Source organism: Schistocerca serialis, chromosome 9 (assembly GCF_023864345.2).
Source record: "Schistocerca serialis cubense isolate TAMUIC-IGC-003099 chromosome 9, iqSchSeri2.2, whole genome shotgun sequence".
Taxonomy (NCBI): domain Eukaryota; kingdom Metazoa; phylum Arthropoda; class Insecta; order Orthoptera; family Acrididae; genus Schistocerca; species Schistocerca serialis.
In genome coordinates this window covers 182,763,572-182,786,934 of record NC_064646.1, presented here as the reverse complement: position 1 = coordinate 182,786,934, position 23,363 = coordinate 182,763,572, and the positions used below count along the sequence as shown (strand labels likewise).

The 23,363-nt window shown below is 37.9% G+C and overlaps 1 protein-coding gene across 1 annotated transcript in view; it reads right to left on the bottom strand.

Moving 5' to 3' along the window:
* Positions 1 to 23,363, bottom strand: part of LOC126419162 (LIM domain kinase 1) — a 173,613-nt gene that overhangs the window by 76,070 nt on the left and 74,180 nt on the right. Inside the window, exons 5-6 of the mRNA XM_050086287.1 lie at positions 22,995 to 23,201; positions 17,465 to 17,557 (exon numbers count right to left, since the gene is read on the bottom strand). Coding sequence (XP_049942244.1) covers positions 17,465 to 17,557; positions 22,995 to 23,201 — 300 coding nt within the window. The remainder of the gene's footprint in view (positions 1 to 17,464; positions 17,558 to 22,994; positions 23,202 to 23,363) is intronic.

Here is a 23,363-nt window from a genome sequence, read left to right as displayed (position 1 = left end):
AACACCGGTCAATAGCAAGAAGGCCACTCATCGAGTCCGTACATAACAAAACGCGGTTGTGTTGGGATTGTTTAATAAAGGTAAGGGCCCGGGAAATTGCCATCAATTCCACAGTAAACACCCCACATGAGGGTGGCAGTAGATGATTTTCCGTTCCAACAAAGGACGTGAAGGCATACCCAACATGATCAGCAGATTTAGAACTATCAGTGTAAAAAACAACAGCATCCCGAAACTCCCATAAAATTTGGCGGAAAAAGGAACGGAACACCACCGGGGGGATGGAAGCTTTCGGACCGCGGCGGAGATCCATCCGAATTCGAGGCCGAGGAACTAACCAAGGAGGGGTGGAGGGGAGGGAGCGAGGAAGACAGGACAAAGAAGGAAGCCGAAAATCACGGGTAAGAGACGCAAGGCGCAGCCCAACCGGTAAACCCGCCCGAGGGCGGGAGTCAGGCGGGCGACGCCCATGGTCTGGGAATAGGATAGAATAGGAAGGATGAGCGGGAGAAGAACGGATAGTAAGGGCATAAGACACCAGAAGCTGGGACCGCCGAACAGAAAGGGGGGGGATCCCAACTTCAACCAGGAGACTATCAACAGGGCTAGTAGGGAAGGCACCGGTGGCCAAACGGATACCACGATGGTGGACTGGATCCAGCACGTGCAGCGTGGAAGGAGCAGCTGAACCATAAACTTGACAACCATAGTCCAAACGTGACAGAACTAGAGCACGATAAAGACGGAGGAGGAGGGAACGGTCCGCACCCCAGGAGGAGTGGGCAAGAAAGCGAAGGACATTGAGTTTACGGAAACATCCTACCTTCAGGAGTCTGATATGGGGCAGCCAAGTGAGCTTGTTGTCGAAAAGAAGACCTAGGAAACGAAACTGTGGAACCACAGGCAATCTTTGTGCAGCGAGATAGAGCTCTGGATCAGGGTGGACCGTAGTACGGCGACAGAAGTGGACCACCCGCGATTTTAAAGGAGAGAATTGAAACCCGTGGGAGAGGGTCCATGCAGAGGCACGCCGTATAGCCACCTGGAGCTGCCGTTCTGCAGATGGCATCGAGGAGGAACTAACCCAAATGCAGAAATCATCCACATACAGGGCAGGGGCGACCAAGGGACCGACAGAGGCCACAAGTCCATCGATAGCAATGAGGAAAAGAAGGACACTCAAGACAGAACCCTGTGGGTCTGTGTGGTGTCTTATAGGCATTAGTAGTGTAGAAGATTAAGACTAATGCAAGTGTAGTCTGGTGACTTACTACATCATCACTGTTATTATTTTATTACATTATCACACACATTACAGGCCTTTTATCAGACCACGAGAAACACTCTTGACTACTTGTTCTTCCTGTTCTTCCAGTACTCCTTCAACCGTTCACTAAAACGCTTTCTTCCTTTCACTTCGGCCTTTGGGCTTTAGGTGCTGTTTTCTCTGACATCACTTCCCACTTGTGCACCTTGTGTCCATAGACGTCTAGGTCCATGACGTCCGCTGAAGCTATCTGAGCTCTTTCCAGATTAATTCTGACTTGTGTCATCCAGGGTGTAGTGGTCTTGAGTGTCTGTATGTACTGAGGATTCTGTTGGTGAGTCTGGTCTGTGGGAGTCTGTTTGTGTGTCCATAAAATTTTAGTCGCCTCTTTCTAATGTCCGCTGCAATGTTGGAGAACTTCTCTGAGGTGCCCCTCGAGTGAAGCCTGTATCCATTGTCCACGAGTTTTGGCCCAATAATTTTTCTAATGATTTTTCTTTCCTGTGTGAGAATGTTCTCAAGGTCGACCTTTGTGTGTAACATCAGTCTCTCACTGGTGTATTCTCACTGGTGTATAGCACCTCAGGTTTGATTACAATGTTGTAGTGACAAGTTTTGGTGCAGATGGGCAGACATTTCTGGTTGTAAATACCCTGTGTTTTGTATAAGGCTCTCTTCATTTTCAATAACCTAGTGTTCTGGGCAATTTTCACCTTTCCTGTCGGTTCGAACTCTTCACCTAGGTACTTAAGGTGTGTGACCCTGCTGATCATGCCATACTTTGTATTCAAATTTGGAATGTTTAATTTCATGCAGAAGAACTCCATTTTCTGAAAGGAAATCTGTAGCTCTACCTTTTTCTGCACACACTGAGTGCTTCTACCTGTCTGATTGCTGTAGTTTCGTTATCCGTGAGTAGTGCCAGATGGTCTGCGAAGGCTAGACAGCTGACCTCCAGCTTGTCCTTGGGTCTTCCAAGTCGCACAGGCTTCCAATGGCCTTGTATTTGCAACTCTTTCTCCCATTCCTTGATGACTTTATCCAGCACTAAGTTGAAGAGGACCGGTAAGAGTCTGTCACCTTGGCGAATGCCTGTCTTGATCTCAAAGGGTTTGGAGATTTCCCCCTTGAACTTCACCTTAGATGTCGTGTCTGTCAGTGTCTGTCTGATCCGTCGCAGTGTCTTGCTGTCCAAACCCTGTTCATGTAGAATGTTTAACAATGACTGGTGGTTGATGGAGTCCTATGCCTTCTTGAAGTCAATGAAGGTGCATGTGACTTGACTATTCCTGAGGGCTTTGATTTTCAGAGTAGTCTTCAGAGTGAAGATTTGTTCTGTGCAGGAGTGATCAGGGAAGAAGCCTGCTTGGTACTTGCCGATCTTATGTTCCAGTTGGTTCCATGTTCTTTGGAGTAGGCAAGCTGAAGTACCTTGTATGTGACTTGTATTAGTGAGGTGCTCCTGTAATTGTTCACATCTGTAGGCTCACCCTTTTTGGGCAGAGGATGGATCAGTGTGCATTTCCAGTCGTCTGGCAACCTTTGTGATGTCCATATGTCTCTGATGATCTGTGCGAGTTCTCTGAGAGTTTGGTCCGAGGCTTTTCAGTAGTTCGGCCACTATACCATCTTCACCAGATGTCCTGTTGTTTTTTAGGCTGAGGATGTGCCTGTGGACTTCCTCTTGTGTCGGGGGTAGTGAGCCTGTGTGTCTGTCTGTAGGTTCTTCATCTGGGAATCTCTCTCTGAGTTCTGGGCAGAAGAGAAGTACTGCGCCAGTACCTTACAATTCTCTTTATCCGTCAGTGACAATTTTCTGCCACTATTTCTAAAGCAGAGGTTCGGTGGCGTGTATCCTCAGATGTGCCCTGCGAACATCCTATAGAAGTCCCTTGTGTTGTAGTTGCGGAAGTTGTCCTCTACAAAGTCTAGCTGTTCCTTCAGGTATTTCCTCTTTGATTGTCTAATAATTTTTACTGTTGTCTTTCATGTTTCGTTGAACACCTGTAAATTTTCTGGGGACTTGTTACTGTTGTATTTCTGGTATGGCAATTTCCTGGTGACGAGTGCATTCTCACAATCAGTGTCCCACCAAGGGTGCTTTGTATTCTTCTTCAGAGGAATGAGGGCTTGTGCTGAGGCCTTACTGTGTAGTGTTTTTCCTTAAGTTTAATCAACACAATACATACACAACAGACTTTAGTCACCAATAATATATTCTCCTTCACTATTTAAAACAGCTTGCCAATGCTGTGGTAACTTCTCAATTCCACAACTGTAGAAATTATGTGGTTCTGAGGTGAAGAACTCATTGAGCCATGTTCAGAATGCATTTTCAGCCAGAAAGGAAGGTCCTTGAAGGTTGTTCAACACAGTGAAAATGGTGAAAACCTAAGATTGCAAGATCAGGTGAATAAAGTGGGTGCAGAATGACTTCCTAACCCAACTCCTTTATAGTGTTTTTTGTCAGTCTAGCAGAATATGGGAAGGGATTACTGTTGAGTAGCATCACTTTACGCAGTCTTCCTGGTCGCTGTTCTTGCATTGCATCCACAAGGCATCTCAGTTGCTGACAATAAATGTCAGGGGAGGTGCTTCTTCGTTTGAGCTCAACTATGCCTTTCTTTTCCTGATGTTAGCATAAAAACACCATTTCTCATCATCAGTAATAATACAGGATAGAAATGTCGGTGTTGTTCACGAGACAACTGATGACGAGCAAGCAGGTGCACATATGTCCACCTGCTAATATTTGTGATTTTGGCTCAGAGCATGCAGTACCCATACACCCGACATTTGAATCTTCCCCAATGCATACAAATGTCGCATGGTGGTGGAATGATCAGAGTTGATAACACTTGCCAATTTGCCGGTTTTCGAGTAAACTGACTTGGATCATTGTTGGTTAACGCATTTAAATGATCTCTTTCAAAGCCAGAATGTCAAAACAATCCTCCCTAAAATAAGAAAACAATTTTCTTGCCAGGCTTTGTGCAATGGAATTATCCTCATACACGGCGTAAATGTTTCTGACCATCTTTGCTGCTGTCACCTATCTATGGAACTCAAACAGAAGAATGTGTCAGAAATGTTATGATTTCTCCAATTTGCACACCATTTTCCACAGCTCCACTCACCCTCTCCAAATGATAAAATGACAATATGCAAGCTTAAGGCAACAGTGAACTACAAATAAAAAATTACAATTAAAAAAAAACACACAGTAATATGAATTCTACATGCAGAACAAACACAGTAACTTATGCATCAATCTATCATCATCATCATCATCATCATCATCATCAATACTATTATGACACAGTAATTGTTTCAAAAGGTAGTAGAACAGTAAAAATACATATTTATGTAACAACCTTCCTTACCAAGCTCAGCTAACTGAATGAGCTGTTAAATGAGAGAAACCATTTGCTTTTAATATGTAATAAGCAAAATAGCTGATAAATTATTTGTTTTATAATTATTCAAAGCACTATATGTGAAAGACAAAGCATTAGCACCTGTTCTCCATCGACTATCAAATTTTCTGTCCTTTCTTTTCAAATCAGTGTAATGCTTCACAAATGATGACTTATTAGTATACTGTTGGTCATTTTAAGTCTGGCTCCTAGCTTCACTGTGCTGCTTGTGCACTCTTATTCTTAATTAATCACGTAAACCCCCTCAGACCATTATTAAATCCTTGTCCTGCCTGTGCCCAATCATAGTCTTCCTCATTAGATGTGGTCTGATCTCAAAATGGATTCCTTTAAACTGATAGTTCACTCTTGGGATCAAATAGGGAATTAACTTTACAGACTAAATGTTCGCCAGCCGAATAATTCCTTCGGATTCTGAAGGATAAAATAGTAATGATATGAAAAAGACTAAGTTAATTATTGAAAAAGAAGGTAAGTATTAGCTTTTAGGAGCACATGTAGCTCCTTCTCTGACAGACAAGGATTTTCATTCATTGTGTACCATGTGATTACTTTTTTCAAATAAAAACACTGATTCAACCTTATGTAAAACTTGAGAAAGTCAGTGTTTCTACTTGATAACATTTTATAGAGCAGTTACATGGTGACAGTAATAATTATGATAGGACGACATTGTTATCAGGAGAAACGAAACTGGTGTTCTACGGATCGGAGCACGGAATGTCAAATCCCTTAATAGGGCAGGTAGGTTAGAAAATTAAAAGAGGGAAATGGATAGGTTAAAGTTAGATATAGTGGGGATTAGGGAAGTTCGGTGGTAGGAGGAACAGGACTTCTGGTCAGGTGAACACACAGTTATAAATACAAAATCAAATAAGGATAATGCAGGAGTAGTTTTAATAATAATAATAATAATAATAATAATAATAAAATAGGAAGCGGACAAGCTACTATGAACAGCATAGTGAACGCATTACTGTAGCCAAGATAGATATGAAGCCCACATCTACCACAGTGGTAGAAGTTTATATGCCAACTGGGGAGGCAGATGATGATAAGATTGAAGAGATGTATGATGTGATCAAAGAAATTACTCAGATAAGGGAGATAAAAATTTAATAGTCATGGGGGATGGAATTCAATAGCAGGAAAAGGAAGAGAAGGAAAAGTATTAAGTGAATATGTACTGAAGGTAAGGAATGAAAGAGGAAGCTGCATGGTAGAATTTTGCACAGAGTACAACTTTATCATAGCTAACACTTGATTTAAGGATCATGAAAGAAGGTTGTATACATGGAAGAGGCCTGGAGAAACTGGAAGGTTTAAGACTGAATTATATAATGGCAAGAAAGAGATTGAGGAACCAGGTTTTAAATTATAAGACATTTCCAGGGGCAGATGTGGACACTCACCACAATTTATTGGTTATGAACTGTAGATTAAAACTGAAGGAACTGCAAAAAGGAAGGAATTTATGGAGATGAGACCTGGATAGACTGAAAGAACTGGAGGTTGTGGAGAGAGCATTTGGGAACAACTGACAAGAACAGGGGAAAGAAATACAATAGAAGAAGAATGGGTAGCTTTGAGAGATGAAATAGTGAAGGCAACAGAGGACCAAGTAGGTAAAAAGACGAGGGCTAGTAGAAATCCTTGGGTAACAGAAGAAATATTGAATTTAATTGATGAAAGGAGAAAATATAAAAATGCAGTAAATGAAGAAGGTAAAAAGGAACACAAACGTCTCAAAAATGAGATAGCCAGGAAGTGCAAAATGGCTAAGCAGGGACAACTAGAGGACGAATTTAACAATGTAGAAGCATATATCCCTAGGGATAAGGTACATACTGCCTACGGGAAAATTAAACAGACCTTTGGAGAACAGGGAATCCAAATATCAGGAGCTCGGATAGAAAACCAGTCATAAGCCAAGAAGGGAAAGCAGAAAGGTGGAAGGAGTACATAGAGGGTCTGTAGATAGGCAATGTACTTGAGAGCAATATTGTGGAAATGGAAGAATACTTAGATGAAGATGAAATGGGAGATGTGATACTGCGTGAAGAATTTGGCAGAGCACTGAAAGACCTTAAGTCAAAACAAGACCCCAGGAGTAGGCAAGAGTATGCCATGACAAAACTCTTCCATCGGCACCAGCTGGATGCACAATGCCGGTGCTGCAGTTCAGCAGGTGGACTAGGTTGAGGTAGGGGTTATGTTGGGTGGAGTAGGAAAGGGGGGGGGGGGGCAGAGGAGGCAGAAAGAGGGTTGGGTTTGGTAGTTAGCAGCACACACAAAGTGATGAGGATGTTAACTAGGAGGGGTGACAGGAAGGAGGAAAGGTAAACAGTTAGGTGGGGTGTGTAGGGACAATGTGTTACCAGCCATTGAAGCCAGAACTATTACCAGAGCGAAGCTGTATTGCAAGGATAGCTCCCATCTGTATAGTTTGCAGAAGGTGATGATGGGATAAGGATATAGATGTCCCGAGTTTTGAAGCAATCATGAAAATTGAGCAATGCTATGCTGAGCTGCATGTTGTGTCACTAGTTGGTCAATTTTATTCTTGGCAACAGTTTGACAGTTATCATTCATCCTGGTAGACAACTGATTGGTAGTCATACCAATATACAAAGCTGTGCACAGTGTTAGCAGCAGAGATGGTTTACGAATGGCTACTTTCACTTATGGCCCTGCCTCTGATGGGTTAGGGTAAGCCTGTGACAAGACAAGCATGAAGTGTTGAGTGGGTGGATTAGGCAGGTTTTGCAACTCACTTTTCCACATGGATATGATACCTGTGGCAAGATGTTTGGAATGGAAGAATATGAAAACTTATGTTGAGGAGATGGTACAGTAACAACAGTCCGAGTATTTTTGTAAACGTTGTATAATTAAAGAAATTAATTAGAAACAGACAGTAAGTAAAGAAAATAATGACATTCCTGCAGTAACAAGATGAACCATATAACGAAATTCCAGGTACTGTATGAGGAGGAGAAGTATGTCAAAGATTATAACATTTCAACTTCAACATACACTATATGGTCAAAACCATGGAGAAATAAAGGGATCTAGAACAAAAATTACAGTGTCTTCGAGAGAAGAAAGTTCTCCAATACTAGAATATTTCTGTAATTTTTCTGCTTCTAAAAAACAAAAAGGGGAGAAAGAAAGAAACGCTGTAGACCTATAGACCTAACAGCCATCTCCCCTTTCTACAATGTATATAATTTTCACTACAATTACAGCCAACTTCAATGAAATATCATTGAATTTCAAACATGCCAAGGAACAAGCTGGTTTTAAAAGTGGATACAGCAAAATCATGTAGTTATTAGAAAAGCTTTTGACAGAGTTTCAATAAATTTTATACTAGCAGACTACAGGAAAAACAGCACTGATACAGTGTAGAATATATACATCAGTGTTACAGCTTCTATAACATTTCATCAGGGCTGTAGGAAATTCAGAATCTAAAGAGTTTGGCAAGGATTTCTTTCCCTCCAATACTATTCTCAGCACTCCTTCAGGAATTCATACATTCCCAAACTTGGTATCTAAAATATTACCTGGTAGTGGAACATGTATGAACCACCATCTTTTTGCTGCTTTCATTGTACCACATGCCTTTATTGCAAGTGAACTTTGACAATAAACATTAAAACTTAATATACCTGCTTTTGAAGTAGGTCTGAAAAATTATTACAGAACTAAAATAACACACACAAAATAAAATAGTAGAAATTAATGAGTAGGTAACAGAATCAGTTTAATGAGATTCTGTACTAAGGGTAGTTGGAACTGACTGCATGGAGAGAAAAAAAAAATAATTAAAAGAAATACAGACAAAATGGCCTGGCATACTTCATAAACTAAAACAATGTTCCATAACAAGTTTTCCAAGGTGTCTGATACAAAATTTGCAATAATTGTGGGCTACTAGTTTTGACTTATGATAGTGAGTCAATCGATTCATGGACTTTGAATTCAACTATTTAAAACAGCGGGTTGCTCAGCAAACAATAGAGACATGTACTGGCATTACTAGCAGAGGAAAAAAATGTATTGCTGAACACAATGGAATGTAAACAGGGAGGGAAAGGAAATGGAGGTGTGCACAAAATGTACCCAGATGAACGATAGTATATACACAAGATTTTGGCTTGATTCAACAAGATAAGAAAAAACCAAGTTAAAGACCTAAAGAAGATGGATAAATGCATTTGAAAACATACAGGAGCAATATGGATGAGAGACACTAAAGACAACCATAGGCATCTTTGCTTAGCAAATACAAAGCATGATCACAAAACTGTTACATTACTTGTTGCGAACTCTGAATTTCTTCTGATTGTGGTTTCATGTTTCTTTATACTGCTTATCATTAATGTCATAACTATCATTCTCTCAGTTCAATCTCTTGCACTCTACAATAAATCAATGTCTGTCATTCCACAAGCTACTTAGGCAAGTTAGAACAATGGCTACAAACATGATTTTATAAAAATGAAATGTGGTGCATAACTGGCTACAAGTTAATTTTATTTCAGCCTCTTATTTTTGGTCTAACCAAAAAGCAAAATAAAATCACCTGCAAAAAAAATTAATGATCTCAAAGCATTGCAAATTATCTTCTTATAGAACATATCAGTTACTCATGGAACTATTGATTATAAATTACCACAATGATGTAATCTTGAATGTTCCCCCAGATGTGGTGAAATAGATTGCAGGCTAAATTGCCTTTAAGTGCCAAAACATTGATAAGTTGTTAGGGTTTTTGCAGTAGCAAGTAGTAGGAGAGCCTAATGCAGACTGAATATTTTTTATACCTTGAGGTGGTATTTTCCCTCAGACATGAACAAAGTCAAACTAAGTGTTAGAGCCTGAAGAAGAATTTGCTGCTTTTCATGGAAATGGAGTGCCCAAACAAAAATTGTCTTACAGTCTCTGTGCTCTATTTTCAAACAAATGTTTCCCCGAGGTAAGGACAAGAACATTTGTAAGGATTAGGTATCTGAATCAAGAAGCAAAACGAAGCAATGAAGGAAAGTGCCACAAGGAATAAGCAGCAATGAGTTGTATCTACATCTGGTCAAAGGGAACAGAAATCTGGAACAGGATACATTAACATCTGCTTCTTCATCAAATGAGTGCGTTATTTTTCATCTTAAACATCATTTATTTAGTCCTAAAGTGTGATAGATCTGTCATGTCACTTGATTTGAAATGTCCACCTGTGTACTGAACCAAACCGGATGTATAATGAAAGAGTAACACACCATAGCATCTGTGGTGCAGCGTATTTGTCATATAATTACACTCCTGTGCTACGCTCCACTATTCTGAGCAGCCTCACAGTAACACCACGGGGCTCCACCTAATAGCAAGTGTTTCTGCCCAGAATGGCCCCCTAGGTTCTCCTTAAATGAGGGTTTCACCAGAGTGCATGGAAGGAGTGACCCAGAATCATAGTTCAAGCATGTTTAGGTGATATAAGCATATTCAATTACAAAACTACTGTCAATACCTGTGCTACAAATTTAAATACAGTAAATGTATAATTATTACACTTTCCACAAACAGGTTATTTTTTAAAAATCAAGTTTTTTTTTGCCCTTAAAGCAAATTGTAGTGAAAGTTGTGTACTGTGATTGAAGTAGTTAATCACAGAATACAGCTTATAAAAGGTAATAGTTTCATCAGCTTTGAAAATGTACCTGGCACATAAAACCTTTATCAATCATGGCAATGTATTGTTCTTCCAATAGTTTATACTTTCTATGACCGGAGCCTCACTTTCTCATTTAAACTTTGAAATAATTGATTATGATGTTTTTAAAACAATTCAATGCACTGAAATTTTCAATACCAATCTTCAAGAGTTATTTTATGAGTCCTCTCTTGCAGTATGATTCAGCTTATAGGAATGTTTCCACTCCTCAGTCCTTGAAGCTAATTTAGAAGAATATTTCCCACATCAGTGAATGCAGAAATATGAATGTTCTTCCTTTTTGGATCCACATGCACCATTATATACCCTGAGCATTTAAGGGGAGTTGGAATGCCGGAAAATGGAAAAAATTCACATTTTCAGTTTTTAACCTTATAACTTAATTTGAAATTTTCTGCTTAAAATGGTGCAAAATTTGTTAAGAAATTCCAATTGGAAGTATTTTTATTTAATTTTTCAAAATTACATGTGCGCCCAGCAAAGTTACCCATCTTGTGATTTGTACACATTTAAATCTTCGCATTTCCGAAAACATTACATATAGAAGGCTGTGGATTTCACTCTTCAGTTGTAGAATCTTTGATCCTTCCATAGGTACCATTGTTTTTACGACTAGCTGTGTTTATTGTTCAGTTTTTGATCTGTGAGTGTTTGTTTTGAGCCTCGAGTTTAGTTTGTCGCTCATTTGGAGTTTGTTATCTGTCTTGTTTTGACTTTCAGTGGTGAGTGCGTAGTTTCTACGATGCCTAGGAGTGCATCATTATTTAAAAAGCGAAAGTTTCGCGGTAATAGATTTACAAATAACGTTTGTTCAAGTGATTCTGCTTCAGCACCTGTTGATGCTGGTGAAAGTTCTGACGTTTGTACAGCTGAGATGTGTGAAGGAGACACGCCCACCAGTGCATCAAAAAAAGAAGTTATCAAACTGTGCAAGTGAAATTACAGATGAAGCTTCTAATGAACAATATGTTTTAGTCGACTTTCCTGTTTTTACTGAGTTTATGAAGAAATGTTTGTGTTGTAATCTTTGTGGAGGTTCTTTTGATATGAACATAACAAAATCTATAGGACTTTCCTGCAAAATTGCTATAGTTTGTGCCAGTTGTGAAAATGAGACCTGTTTTTGGAGCTCTAAAACATGCAGTAGCAATTTGTTTGAGAGTAATATCAGGCTAATGTATGCAATGAGAGCAATTGGTAAAGGACATACTGCTGCTCAAACATTTTGTGCCATAATGAATCTTCCACCTCCACCTGCTAAAATTGACAATTACACTGAAGTGATAGGAGATGCTGTTCAGTCTGTAGCAGATTTATCAATGAAAGCTGCTGCCAGTGAAGCAAAATATATAAATGAAGGAAACCCAGATATCCCTGTTGCTTTTGATGGAACCTGGCAGAAAAGGGGTCACACATCCAAAAATGCTGTTGCTACTGTTACTAGTGTGGACAGCGGTAAAGTTTTGGACTATGAAGTGCTCACTAAACATTGTTACCATTGTGCATCTGGTAAGATAGAAGCAGCTCACATATGTAGCAAGAATTATGAAGGTACGAGTGGAGGCATGGAGGCTGCCGCTGCTGTGAAAATGTTTAGCAGATCAGAAAAAGAACGGGGAGTATTTTACACAAAATTCCTTGGAGATGGGGACTCCAAGGCATACAAAAGTGTTACAGAATCCATGCCATATGTCAATAAGACAATAACTAAACTAGAATGTGTCGGTCATGTTCAGAAACGAATGGGCACTCGTCTAAGGAAACTGAAACAGAATCTGAAGGACAAAATTTTGTCAGATGGTAAAACCATTAGAGGTCGCCTGTCAGATAAAATTATAAATGAATTACAACAATACTATGGTATGGCAATAAGAAATAATGCAAATAATTTGCAGGAAATGAGACAAGCTGTATGGGCCACATATTTACATCGATCATCAACTGATGATAATCCTCAACATTTTGCTTGTCCAGATGGTCCTCAGTCATGGTGCAATTATAGAAAATCTCAAGCTACTGGGGATCCTTATCACCATAAAAATTATATTCCATTGGCTGTTATGGAAGTAATTAAACCAATATATAGAGACTTGGGGCATCCTGATCTTCTGCGAAAATGTCTTCATGGTTGTACCCAGAATCAAAACGAGTCGTTCAACAACCTCATTTGGACTCGTGTACCTAAGAATGTATTTGTTGGGATAAAAACATTGAAATGGGGAGTCAGTGATGCTGTTATTTCATTCAATGATGGTCATATGGGTAGGCTAAAGGTCATGGCAAGGCTCGGCATTGCTCCTGGTATCAACACCATCAGAGGTCTTCAGCTTCTGGACAGCGTGCGAGTAAGGAAGGCTCAGTATGCAGCTGAATTTAATACAAAAAAAGCAAGGGCAGCAAGGAGAAGAAAGCTTCTAGGTGAAGAAGAAGAACTAGAAGATGACCCTGATTACTCTGCTGGACACTTTTGATAATAGAATAAAAGGTATTTGTGAATTTTCATAATAAATTACTTTAATCGCATTTTCTGGCATTTGACATTTTTAGTGTTACATGTACCTTTATCTCATAAACCACTCAACCAACAACATTCAAATTTTCAGAAATGCTGCAAAACAGTTCAAAGAGGCCACTGAACTAGAATCATGACAAGAACTGGCTTATTCTCTGAACTAGGGAAGTTTATGTTATACTTTTTCCAATAAAAAATGGCTTAATGGTAAAAAATTCATAAATACTATACCAACAAAAAGAAAACATTGGTTCTAGTTCAGTGGGCTCACAATATATGCTGAAAACCTCTGCCAGAATTTCAAAGTTCTGAAGATAATAGTTCCAAAGAAAAAGGTACACAAAGTTAGCAAATTTAACATTGGCGAGATAGGGCATTCCAACTCCCCTTAAGAACATTTCCTAATTTTGTAACAGGTGGCACTAAACCATATTTCTTCGCCATGTCAGAGGGATTTTTGTTAAGAGTGTCATCGACATTGCAGATGAGCAGCAAGCTTTCTTTATTTTTAGGCCATAACTCTACAAAAGTAAAATTCACAATTTCGACACTTCGTTAACCAAACAACTACATATTTTACACTTTGGAGACTCAGTGACGGTGACATCAGATCACATGACCTAAGCCAATGGAAATATATTTCAGATTCTTTCAACGCGTCTGCCAGTACCGTTACAAGGAAAGTAGAGTTATTGAGTACAGTTGAAAGCCGATTAGTTAATTTGGGGTTTTACTGAAACTAACTAAATAACTTACAGAGTGTGTTGCATTTCATAGAAGAGAAATGACCTACTGATAACAGGAGGATCCTTCGTTTATATCCAAACTGTGAACAGGTCTTATGGATGAAACTTCCTGGCAGATTAAAACTGTGTGCCAGACCGAGACTCGAACTCGGGACCTTTGCCTTTCGCGGGCAAGTGCTCTACCAACTGAGCTACCCAAGCACGACTCACACCCCGTCCTCGCAGCTTTACTTCTGCCAGTACCTCGTCTCCTACCTTCCAACCTTTACAGAAGCTCTCCTGCGAACCTTATGGATGCTTAGAGTTCATGTATTTTGAAGCAGTCTGAGATGAGGTGGTGAGATGTGAACATGAGGGAGCTATAAACACATATGGCCATACCTGTTGATAGATGGATGCTGTCTCTTGTTGAGATGATTTATCTGTGGCAGTATTGGACATCCATCATTTATGCCTTAAGATGAAGCCTTGTGACTTTGAAATTGATTGGAATTGAAGTGAATAGGAAAAAATGCAGCTATTGAACGCAAAAATATGAAAGTAATAACGTATCCTTATTTACCACTGAGGAGAGTTTGTAAGTCGGACAACTGACTTTATTTCAGCAAAACTACTCCCCGCAACAATGGGAAATTTTTTCCTTTATCATGAGACTCATGAAAGAGTATATATAACCTATTTTTTCCTACAGCACATTAAATTTGTGGTTGAGATCTGTTTTGTTCTCCTCAAATGAACTAGTGTAATAAAGAATGATTGAAGTAGCTGGAGTACGTGCGAGAGTTGTACTGAAAACGCACTGTAGTAACACAATAATGATACACAGTAGTGTACAAGGAAGACCATAATGAGTAGTAATGAGAATTGCTGAATGAGCTGACAGTATTACAGAACTAAAATTTTTGTCGAGTTCATTTAGGGAAATTCAGTGTCATATTTAAAAATAAATTTCCAACATATCTTGAATGGATGGTTTATGGCTAGATTGTATTAGCAGTTTGAGACATATAGCATTTGGAAGAGGTATTTATCCAACAGTGAATCAGAAACACCCGATATACACCCTTCCTTTGTAAAACCTACAGAAGGAAGGAAGGAAGGAAGGAAGATTAGAATTTATACACTTTTGACAGTGAGGTCACAAGGAGCAGAAAAATTTGCTCAGTTGGATAGTTAAGGAGGAGAAAAACATTACTTTTACTGGATGAACCTTTGCAGTATTAAATATGCAGTTAATATGAAGCACTTTTCCAACTCGAGCCATAACTGTCCTAATTCCTGAATTGTTTTGATTATGTTTGGTTTTGAAGTGTTAAATTTTGTATCTACTTCATCTCCTAACTACTGCATCCACTAATTTTAGCTACACTAATTACCTACCTCTAACTTACTCACAACAGCAAATTCCACCTATGTTGTGCAGCTTCATTTAATTAATATTAATAGTGGATGCACAAAAGGAACATTTTATTTTGAAAACTGAATGTGTAAAGAGTCAAAACGAAACTCAAGAAAATAAGAACAGTATACTAAACATTCACAGAACACTACAGGCAACGGGCATGTAATGCTTATCAGTCTCAAACAGTAAGAAAAAGATTCACGCGTTAGACTGCACTTAACCCTTGAGGTTTAAAGAAGTTCCTAAAGTAAAGTAAAAGGAAAGAAGTAGGGTTTTCTAATAATGAAAGACAAATTTAAAATCAAATGTGATGTTTAACTAATCCTGTTTTTCAATGCAAATTATCATTTTACTGATTTTTATCTAACTTTGAAGCTCATACATTATCTGTGGTAAATCTGAGTTGAATTCAAATAAGAGACAGTTTTTAACCATTAGAACAGTCTTACTTTACAAACTGCATTTTGTGCATCAGACATTCACATGTTTGCAAGTCTGGCTTATAACATGGAACTTTAAAGACATAAAATTGAATTTACATAATAAAATTATTTAATTGGTTGGATAAAAAATCTAACCAAGTGGCGGCAGAACACACACAAGACACTGTTGTGACTGGCAAACTTTCGGAGCTCCGATAGCTTGCTAATCACAACAGTCTTTTATGTGTGTGTTCTGCCACTGCTTCATGAGTAGATTTTTTTATCTACCCAATTGAGTACTACTATCAATAACTGATTGTCGCCATTGTTAATTTACATAACAAGGAACACAAATCAGCACCTAAAGTTTCTCCACTGACTTATCTGCAGTATGCATACAGTGTGATTCTGGAAACTTAATACTTTGACAACATAACTGTGTCTACTACCTCATAAAATCTGACTATAAGAAATTGATCAAACTTAGAGAAAAGATGTTTGACACTAACTTCACTCAAACTTCTGAACACAAATTACCGATTATAATTATTGTCACAAGAATTATTTAGTTCAACTTCTATTTCCTTCAACAACTTTAACATTGAGAGACATGGGCTTCAATGGGCTTCTACCTTGATATTTTATTGATAATTTCTTCACTAGTGAAAAGAAGACCTGGATTTTTCAGTTAACAAGTGGAACCCATTAGTTTTTTTATCTCATTACTAACAAATTTCAGCAAAATAACAAACTCATCTTATGTTCTTGCTGACAACATGGAAAGTTACAATGAAATTTAAAGAAAAAGAGAAATTTCTGTTAAATACTGTTAAAACAATTTTTGTCTTTTGCAGTTTTCATCTTATAAAAATCATAGAAATATCCTATTCTGTTCTTGCTATCAATCTGAGCTACACAACTTCAACGGTTACTGTAATTCCCCAGGGGTCATTCACACATCAGTTTTACAAATACTGTGCATAAGACAAGAAAGGAAACTCTTAAGTATATAACTTTCATAACATGCAGTCTGTAGTTTACAAATTTCATTAAATGTACATCATAAGGTGTCATTAGAAGCAGGACACATTATTTTACAACATGTGTTTGGTTTTCCCACCAATATATGTGCTTATGGATAATATCAATAATTTAAAGAATTAAATAAGATAAACATCTTAGTAAAGGACAAATCATCAGACCCCAAACACATGCAAAGGCATGCACAAAAGGGTAAAATACATTATTGTGCAAACACTAAGAAGTAAATACTTGCTCAATATGCCACCAAAGTGCAACGATATCAGAATAATGAACATGCAAATTTTCTGGTGCAATGAACAATTGAACTCTTGTGCAGCCATTTGTTCTCTGAGAGAAGGATATGAGAAAAACTGTTCACAGTAAACTATATTCTTTAGTCAGAATATTTGTATCATCATTTGCTGAGCATGACCCTCCAAAGCAGACAAAGGACCTGTTCTAAAATGGCAGCCTATCTAATCTTTAAAAATTATCATTAAATCACTTAAAAAGTTTTCTTTATTATTAAACATGCAATATGTCCAGTCCATTTAGTCATTTGTTCATAATCCTTTTCATGCTGTTACTGATTCAGCATTTTATTTCATTTTTTAACAAAATCTTTAAAGTCTATTATTGCTGTTGGTAATTTGTCTATTTTTAAGGTTTTTCCTGTGATAAAGCTGCTGCTATATGACACACATACCACAAGCAATGGCTTAAAGATATTATGCTCCCAATTATTCCTTGTATCATGAGATACTTAACTTCAATATAGAATTAACTAACTGTACCTTCAAGAGCAGTATTACTATGCAATTTGTGACAACTAAATTCCCAATGCAAAGACATGACACTATTGGCATTCAACTAGATCAAAGCAGGAACATGCATCACACATTTGTATATGAACAACAGTACCTATAACGTGATAGATGGCAGCATAATCTAAAGGCTGCCTCAAGAAGTGATACAGCCAACTTGCCAACTTTGCCATGAACTATACTCAGTATCCTGCAAAACACAAGTTCACACTGCTGTACACTGAATGACCACAAGATAGTCCTTATCTGAGAACATGAGTCATACTGTTCTGACCTCTGGTCATCACCTTTCACTCATACCTTCAAAAAACAAACAAATCCTTATCTCAGACAACACCTTTATCAAAGCAGGCGCTACTGTTGTTGCTGTCAGTCTTCAACAGCAGACCTTGAGAATGCCTTCTTCCATTTGTAGACACACAGTTACTACGATAAATATTAATGTAAGAGAAGCCATAGTAAGGTAATGTTCTAAGAGTGACTCAGTTCTATATTTACTACCTTATATTTTGAAACATATTTAAACTAATATAAAGGGGATATTTATGAAACTGAACACTAAAACATGGGTAAATTCTTACCATAGTATTTACACTAATTATACAAATATTATACATCTGATCTCAATAGTACAAAAAGCTATTTCAACATACTTTTAATAAGAACAGCAGACAACAACCAATGTTGTAAAATTCACTAAAATAACAATAATAATAATAATAATAATAACAACAACAACAATGATAAAATAATACAGACTCATATTCATATAATGTTGCAGCATGTCTGATTTTTTACTGAAAAATTTTGCTATAAAATCATTATTGCTAAAGTTATTCCTGAGTTTAAAAAAAAGGGGGGGGGGGACATAAGGTATTAACAATTATGAACCCATCTCCTTTCTGTCTGTCGTATCAAAGATTCTAAAAAAAGTAATGTATTGTAGCGTAATTTCATTCCTTGATAAGTACTGTCTGCTCACAAATATCAGTTTAGTTTTTGCAAAAAGAGGTTTCTTAAATAAAGCTTTATTTTCTTTTACTGAAAAAGTTCTGCATGCTTTTAATGATAAATATTGTGTCCGATCATTTCGTACAACTGACTAAAGCATTTGACTTCATCACTTTTGGCTGCTTGAAAAACTGGAGCACTTGCAATATGTGGTTTCAGTCATACCTCACTAATAGCAGGCGGGTGGTTGATTCTCCAACAAACAATGTACAAAGTTATATACAACGAAATTATCATCAGTTTTGGTGCCCCTCAACGTTCAGTTCTTGGGCCCTTACTTTTCCTCTTATTTATCAATGACCTGTCTTACCTGTATTGTTTGTAGATGACACAAATCTCCTCCAAAATCCATCTCTTCAGATCGTAAAGGAAGTAATATCAGGATCTATCAACAGGCTAATTTTCTGGATGCACAAGCCAAAATAATATTTTAAAAAATCAAAACTGCTCATATGCTTTTCAGTGCCTCCAAATATCGTCCTACCTACGTGAAGCCCATACTAATTGATGATGAAACAACAGAGCAAGTTAATGAGATCAAATGTCTTCGGTCTTTGATACACAATAACTTACAATGCAATAATCACAGAGAAATGCTAGTAAAGAAATAGTGCTCACTCAGTCCTAACAACAGTTTATTTTGCTTTACTTTACTCAGGGTTTTCTCCATACGGGATCCTATTTGTGAGAGCTGGTTGGTAAAATTTTTGTGATAGAAAGAAAGCTCTCAAGGATGAAGCATATGTCTCCACGTACCTCCACTAACCCAATTTTCAGGGAACTGAAAATTTCGCCTGTTCCCTGCATTTACGTCTTAGAAACTGTGACTTTTGTTAATAAGAATATGCATTTGCTGGAAATCAATAAGTCTATTCTGATCATAATACTCATTCTAGTTTAGACATTCACCTGAATAGTAAAAGATCCACCAAAAGTTTACTCAATGCAAGAAATAAAGGAAGTGTGCTTTTACAATTAATTACCCCTAACAGTTTTGGAAAGTAGAAATGCATTTAGGAATAAAGAAAAAAAAAATGTCATTCTTGCACACACTTTTCTGTTGTTGACTGCTTAGAACCCAATTTTTTCAAACATTTCTTGTACTTTTAGTTTTCAGTGTGACTGCACTACAGTATGTCTGAATGTAAGTATAATGGAACGGTACATAACTGGTCCGAGTTATGCTATTATGATTGTGTGTTTCAAATTTTTAACTGCAAATCTCGTCTTACGCACAGTGCAGTGTTCAGTTATTAGTGTGTTATCGCACATAAGCCAAGAAATTTAACAATACTGTACAACTCACAGTTTCAAATTTGTATCTCACATTGTTGTACAGGGTCTGTCCCAAAAGTTCATGGTAAGATTTTTGATAGGTGACAACACTGTGTGGCCAGCTAGAGCTTCTGGGGAGAAGTTGGTGGGGATCGAAGCTTCGAAACGAGAGAAGTGTCAGTCACCTGTGGGCAGTTGTTGAGGTCGGGTCATGCTACACTCATAAATATCTACTGCACTCTTGTCGAGCAAAAAATGGACCAGATTTTGGAGCACCTTTATGCAATCAAGTCCTGTGTGAAACTGGGGAAAAAATGGGGCAGAGATGCTTGAAATGCTTCGGAAAGCCTACAGTGATGAGGCACTGAAACAAAACCAAACTTTCATGTGGCACAAAAGGTTCCGGGAAGGCTGGGTGTCCATAAACAATGACCACTCAGTATGCCAGGCAACATCACTAGAAGGGTGACCCTGTCCAAAACTTGCAAGTTGTGGACAAGGACCAACTATTAATGGTTCAGATGATTGCAGAGGAGTGTGGAATACCCAAATCAATCTTTCACCACATCTTAACTAGAATCTTCAAACAAGGAAACTCTACATGAAAACGGAACCAAAATCCTGATGAGTGAGAGGTGCAGCATTTATTGAAGTGCCAGGAATTTCTCAAGTCCTATGAAACAGACTCCTAATATTTGGATACTGTAACCACAGGGGATGAGATGTGGATTTTTCAGTACAATCCCGAAACAAAGCATTATAGTATCAAGTGGCACACCAAGGAGTCTCCTTACCTGAAAAATACAAGGATGAGCAAATCACAAAACAAGGCAATGCTCACTGTGTTTTTTGACAGAAAATGTGAGATTCACTGTGAAATCATGTCGCAAGGACAAACAGTCAACAAGGAGTTTTACTGTGAAGCGCTCTAACTATTGCACAACAAGGATCGAAGTGGCTGAAAAGAAATTCTTGACAACTGGATCTACACCATGACAACACATCCAGTCACAGCATGCTCACTGCCTCCGAGCTACTGGCCAAAATGTGTGTGGCAGCACTGCTCCAGCCTCCGTAAAGCCCCGATCTGGCATCAGCAGACTTTTTTATTCCCAAAGGTCAAAAGAATCCTGGAGATTGTAAAAGCAGCTTCAACAATTGCACTGAAGGAGGTTCTCATTGACAACTTTCAGGACGACTTCAAAGAATGGGTGAAGCACTGGCAACAGTGCATCACAGTACGGGGAGAATACTCTGGAAAGACTGAACCAATACTGAATAAATGATTTTTAAAAATTCATTCCAGGAACTTTTGGGACAGACTCTGTATATCTCGGACATGTAGGATAAATAAATAAATAATAATAATTTGGTGTAAAACTTCTGCCAGAGCAGGATACACAAGATGAACTATTTACATTTATTCAAAAGAAAAATACACAAGCCACAATGTACCTTCTCCTGGTCTTGCAAGCAACACGGCAACCAAATCCCATATTGACACTAGAACTTTGACCCATTGAGAACACAGTGCTGTCTGCAGTATTCCTCCAACTGCACCATTTATTTATAACTGAAGATCTTTACAGCAATGTCATGTCAGTACTGTTTAACTTTGCTACCTGTGTTCCAGTACAACAAATCTTTCAAGGTGGCACAGTTTGCTCACGGATAATGGTAGACACTTGTATTTGAAAACGACATTCAATAGTACTGAGGCCTCAAATGGCAATAAACTTCCCATTTTCAACAAAAATAATTAGTACTTTTTTTTAAAAAAAAAAAAAAAAAAAATCAGCTTTATTGATATTTACAGCAAATCATTTTGTCACGAGCATGCAATGAACATTATTGCATCTAATATTTCACAAAAAGAAATAAATTCAATGCCAATATTCTACTTTCAAACTAGGAGACAGTAGCACCATGGTAAAGTTCAATTAACCGAAGTGCTAAAAATGATTTCATTAAGAGCTGCAAGTTTCACCTCTGTTTAATCAGTACAGAAATGTAACACCACAGCTCATTACGGTGTAGGTAAGATATAACAACAAAGGAGTTGTACATTGTGAGTGCTGTACACAGTATGGCAGTTTGCAGAGTGCCGATGCAGATGAAGATGCTATACATAAATTACCGTAACAAAGAGAGATAATGCAAATAAAAGGTGCATGGCCAGCATTAGGAATCTGAGTCTCATGTAGATGGCAGCATGTTGTGAACAATACCCCACAGCTTCAGAGGAAAACGTACTATCGATGACTAGGTCAACAGCAATGGGGCACACGCTATGAATGGCTAAGGAAAGTCTGCTGTCATTTTTCTAAGAAACCATCTCAGTATTTGCCTTACATTATTTAAGAAAACCATCAAAAATTAAAGTCTGCGTGGGCAGACAGGGTTTTAACCTGCCATCCTCCAAACTGACGTTTCTACCACCTTAACTACTATCCCACATCAATTTGTCTACTTGGTTGGAGTCTGAATGTTACACACATCAGACACCGACAGCAATAGCTGATTACCAAACCAGTTACCTAAATATTATGCCGACAAATGGCATTAATAATTTAACTGGAATCACGACTATCTTCTATCAACAGCACCACAAAATTTCAGTGAACTTTCTTTTGAATTCAGACATCTGACAAAATATAAATGTAAAAATGTACAAAATCAAATTAAAGTGTTCAAAACCAACTAAGAATTACATTACATTCTGGTAAAGAAAGAAACTTTGTTTCGAAAATTGTTCTAAAAAATTTGATCACATTAAAGGACCTTTCAACATTTAAGAGCAACAGCTTTTTGTCCCTTATTACTGTATTTGATCCTTACTGCATAGCTTCAATAAAAATAAACACTTAGCCACAGTTTCCCTGCAAAGCTATGACTCGATCACAAATCAAAGTGTCACATGTCACCACATATTGCAACTGTATAATTTCCCATGGGAAACATGGTCGTAACAGCAAGTAATAGCCACTATACAAACAACCTACAGGAATGCAGCCAGGTGCAAATCCACTGATTTTCTCACAAGTTATTTTAACATTTTATTCATTGAAAGAAATTCAATTTTCACAACCTCTAAACATATTTACAACATTGAATTCTGCTCCAAATATAAATGGCATCAAGGCACTTCACGAAACAGCATATTAAGAAACAATGATTACCACGAATCTTAGCATGCACAAGCTGGACTAAACTTTTAATGTTAGCTTATAATTCATTCATTTTTATTTGCAATCACAAAAGAGATGGAAATATTGAAATGTGTGGTACATATTTACATACATGAACACTACTAAACAAAGACAAAGTTAAAAGATTCTTACTCTGAGATCCGTAATCCACGGCATCCATATGGTTCAGAATGAACAACTGGAATACCACGACCTCCTTCAGCACTAAGTTTAATACTTCGCTGTCCATCATTCAAAGGTGGTATCTCTACCAGGCGTATCGAATGCGGTTTTCGTGTATTTGACATACCACCAACAGTCTTTGTAAGAGGTTGCATCTGGCGTTTGTAGCACTGACCACTGAAAATAGAAATATAAAAATGGAAACCACAATTCAAGCAAAAACGAAAAGTTAATGATGTGTCCTGACAAATTTATACTATACACCACACGCTCTCACCCCATAATTAGCTTAATTTGTTTTTGATCTGGTTTATTGTTTTTTATTAGGCAATGATGGCT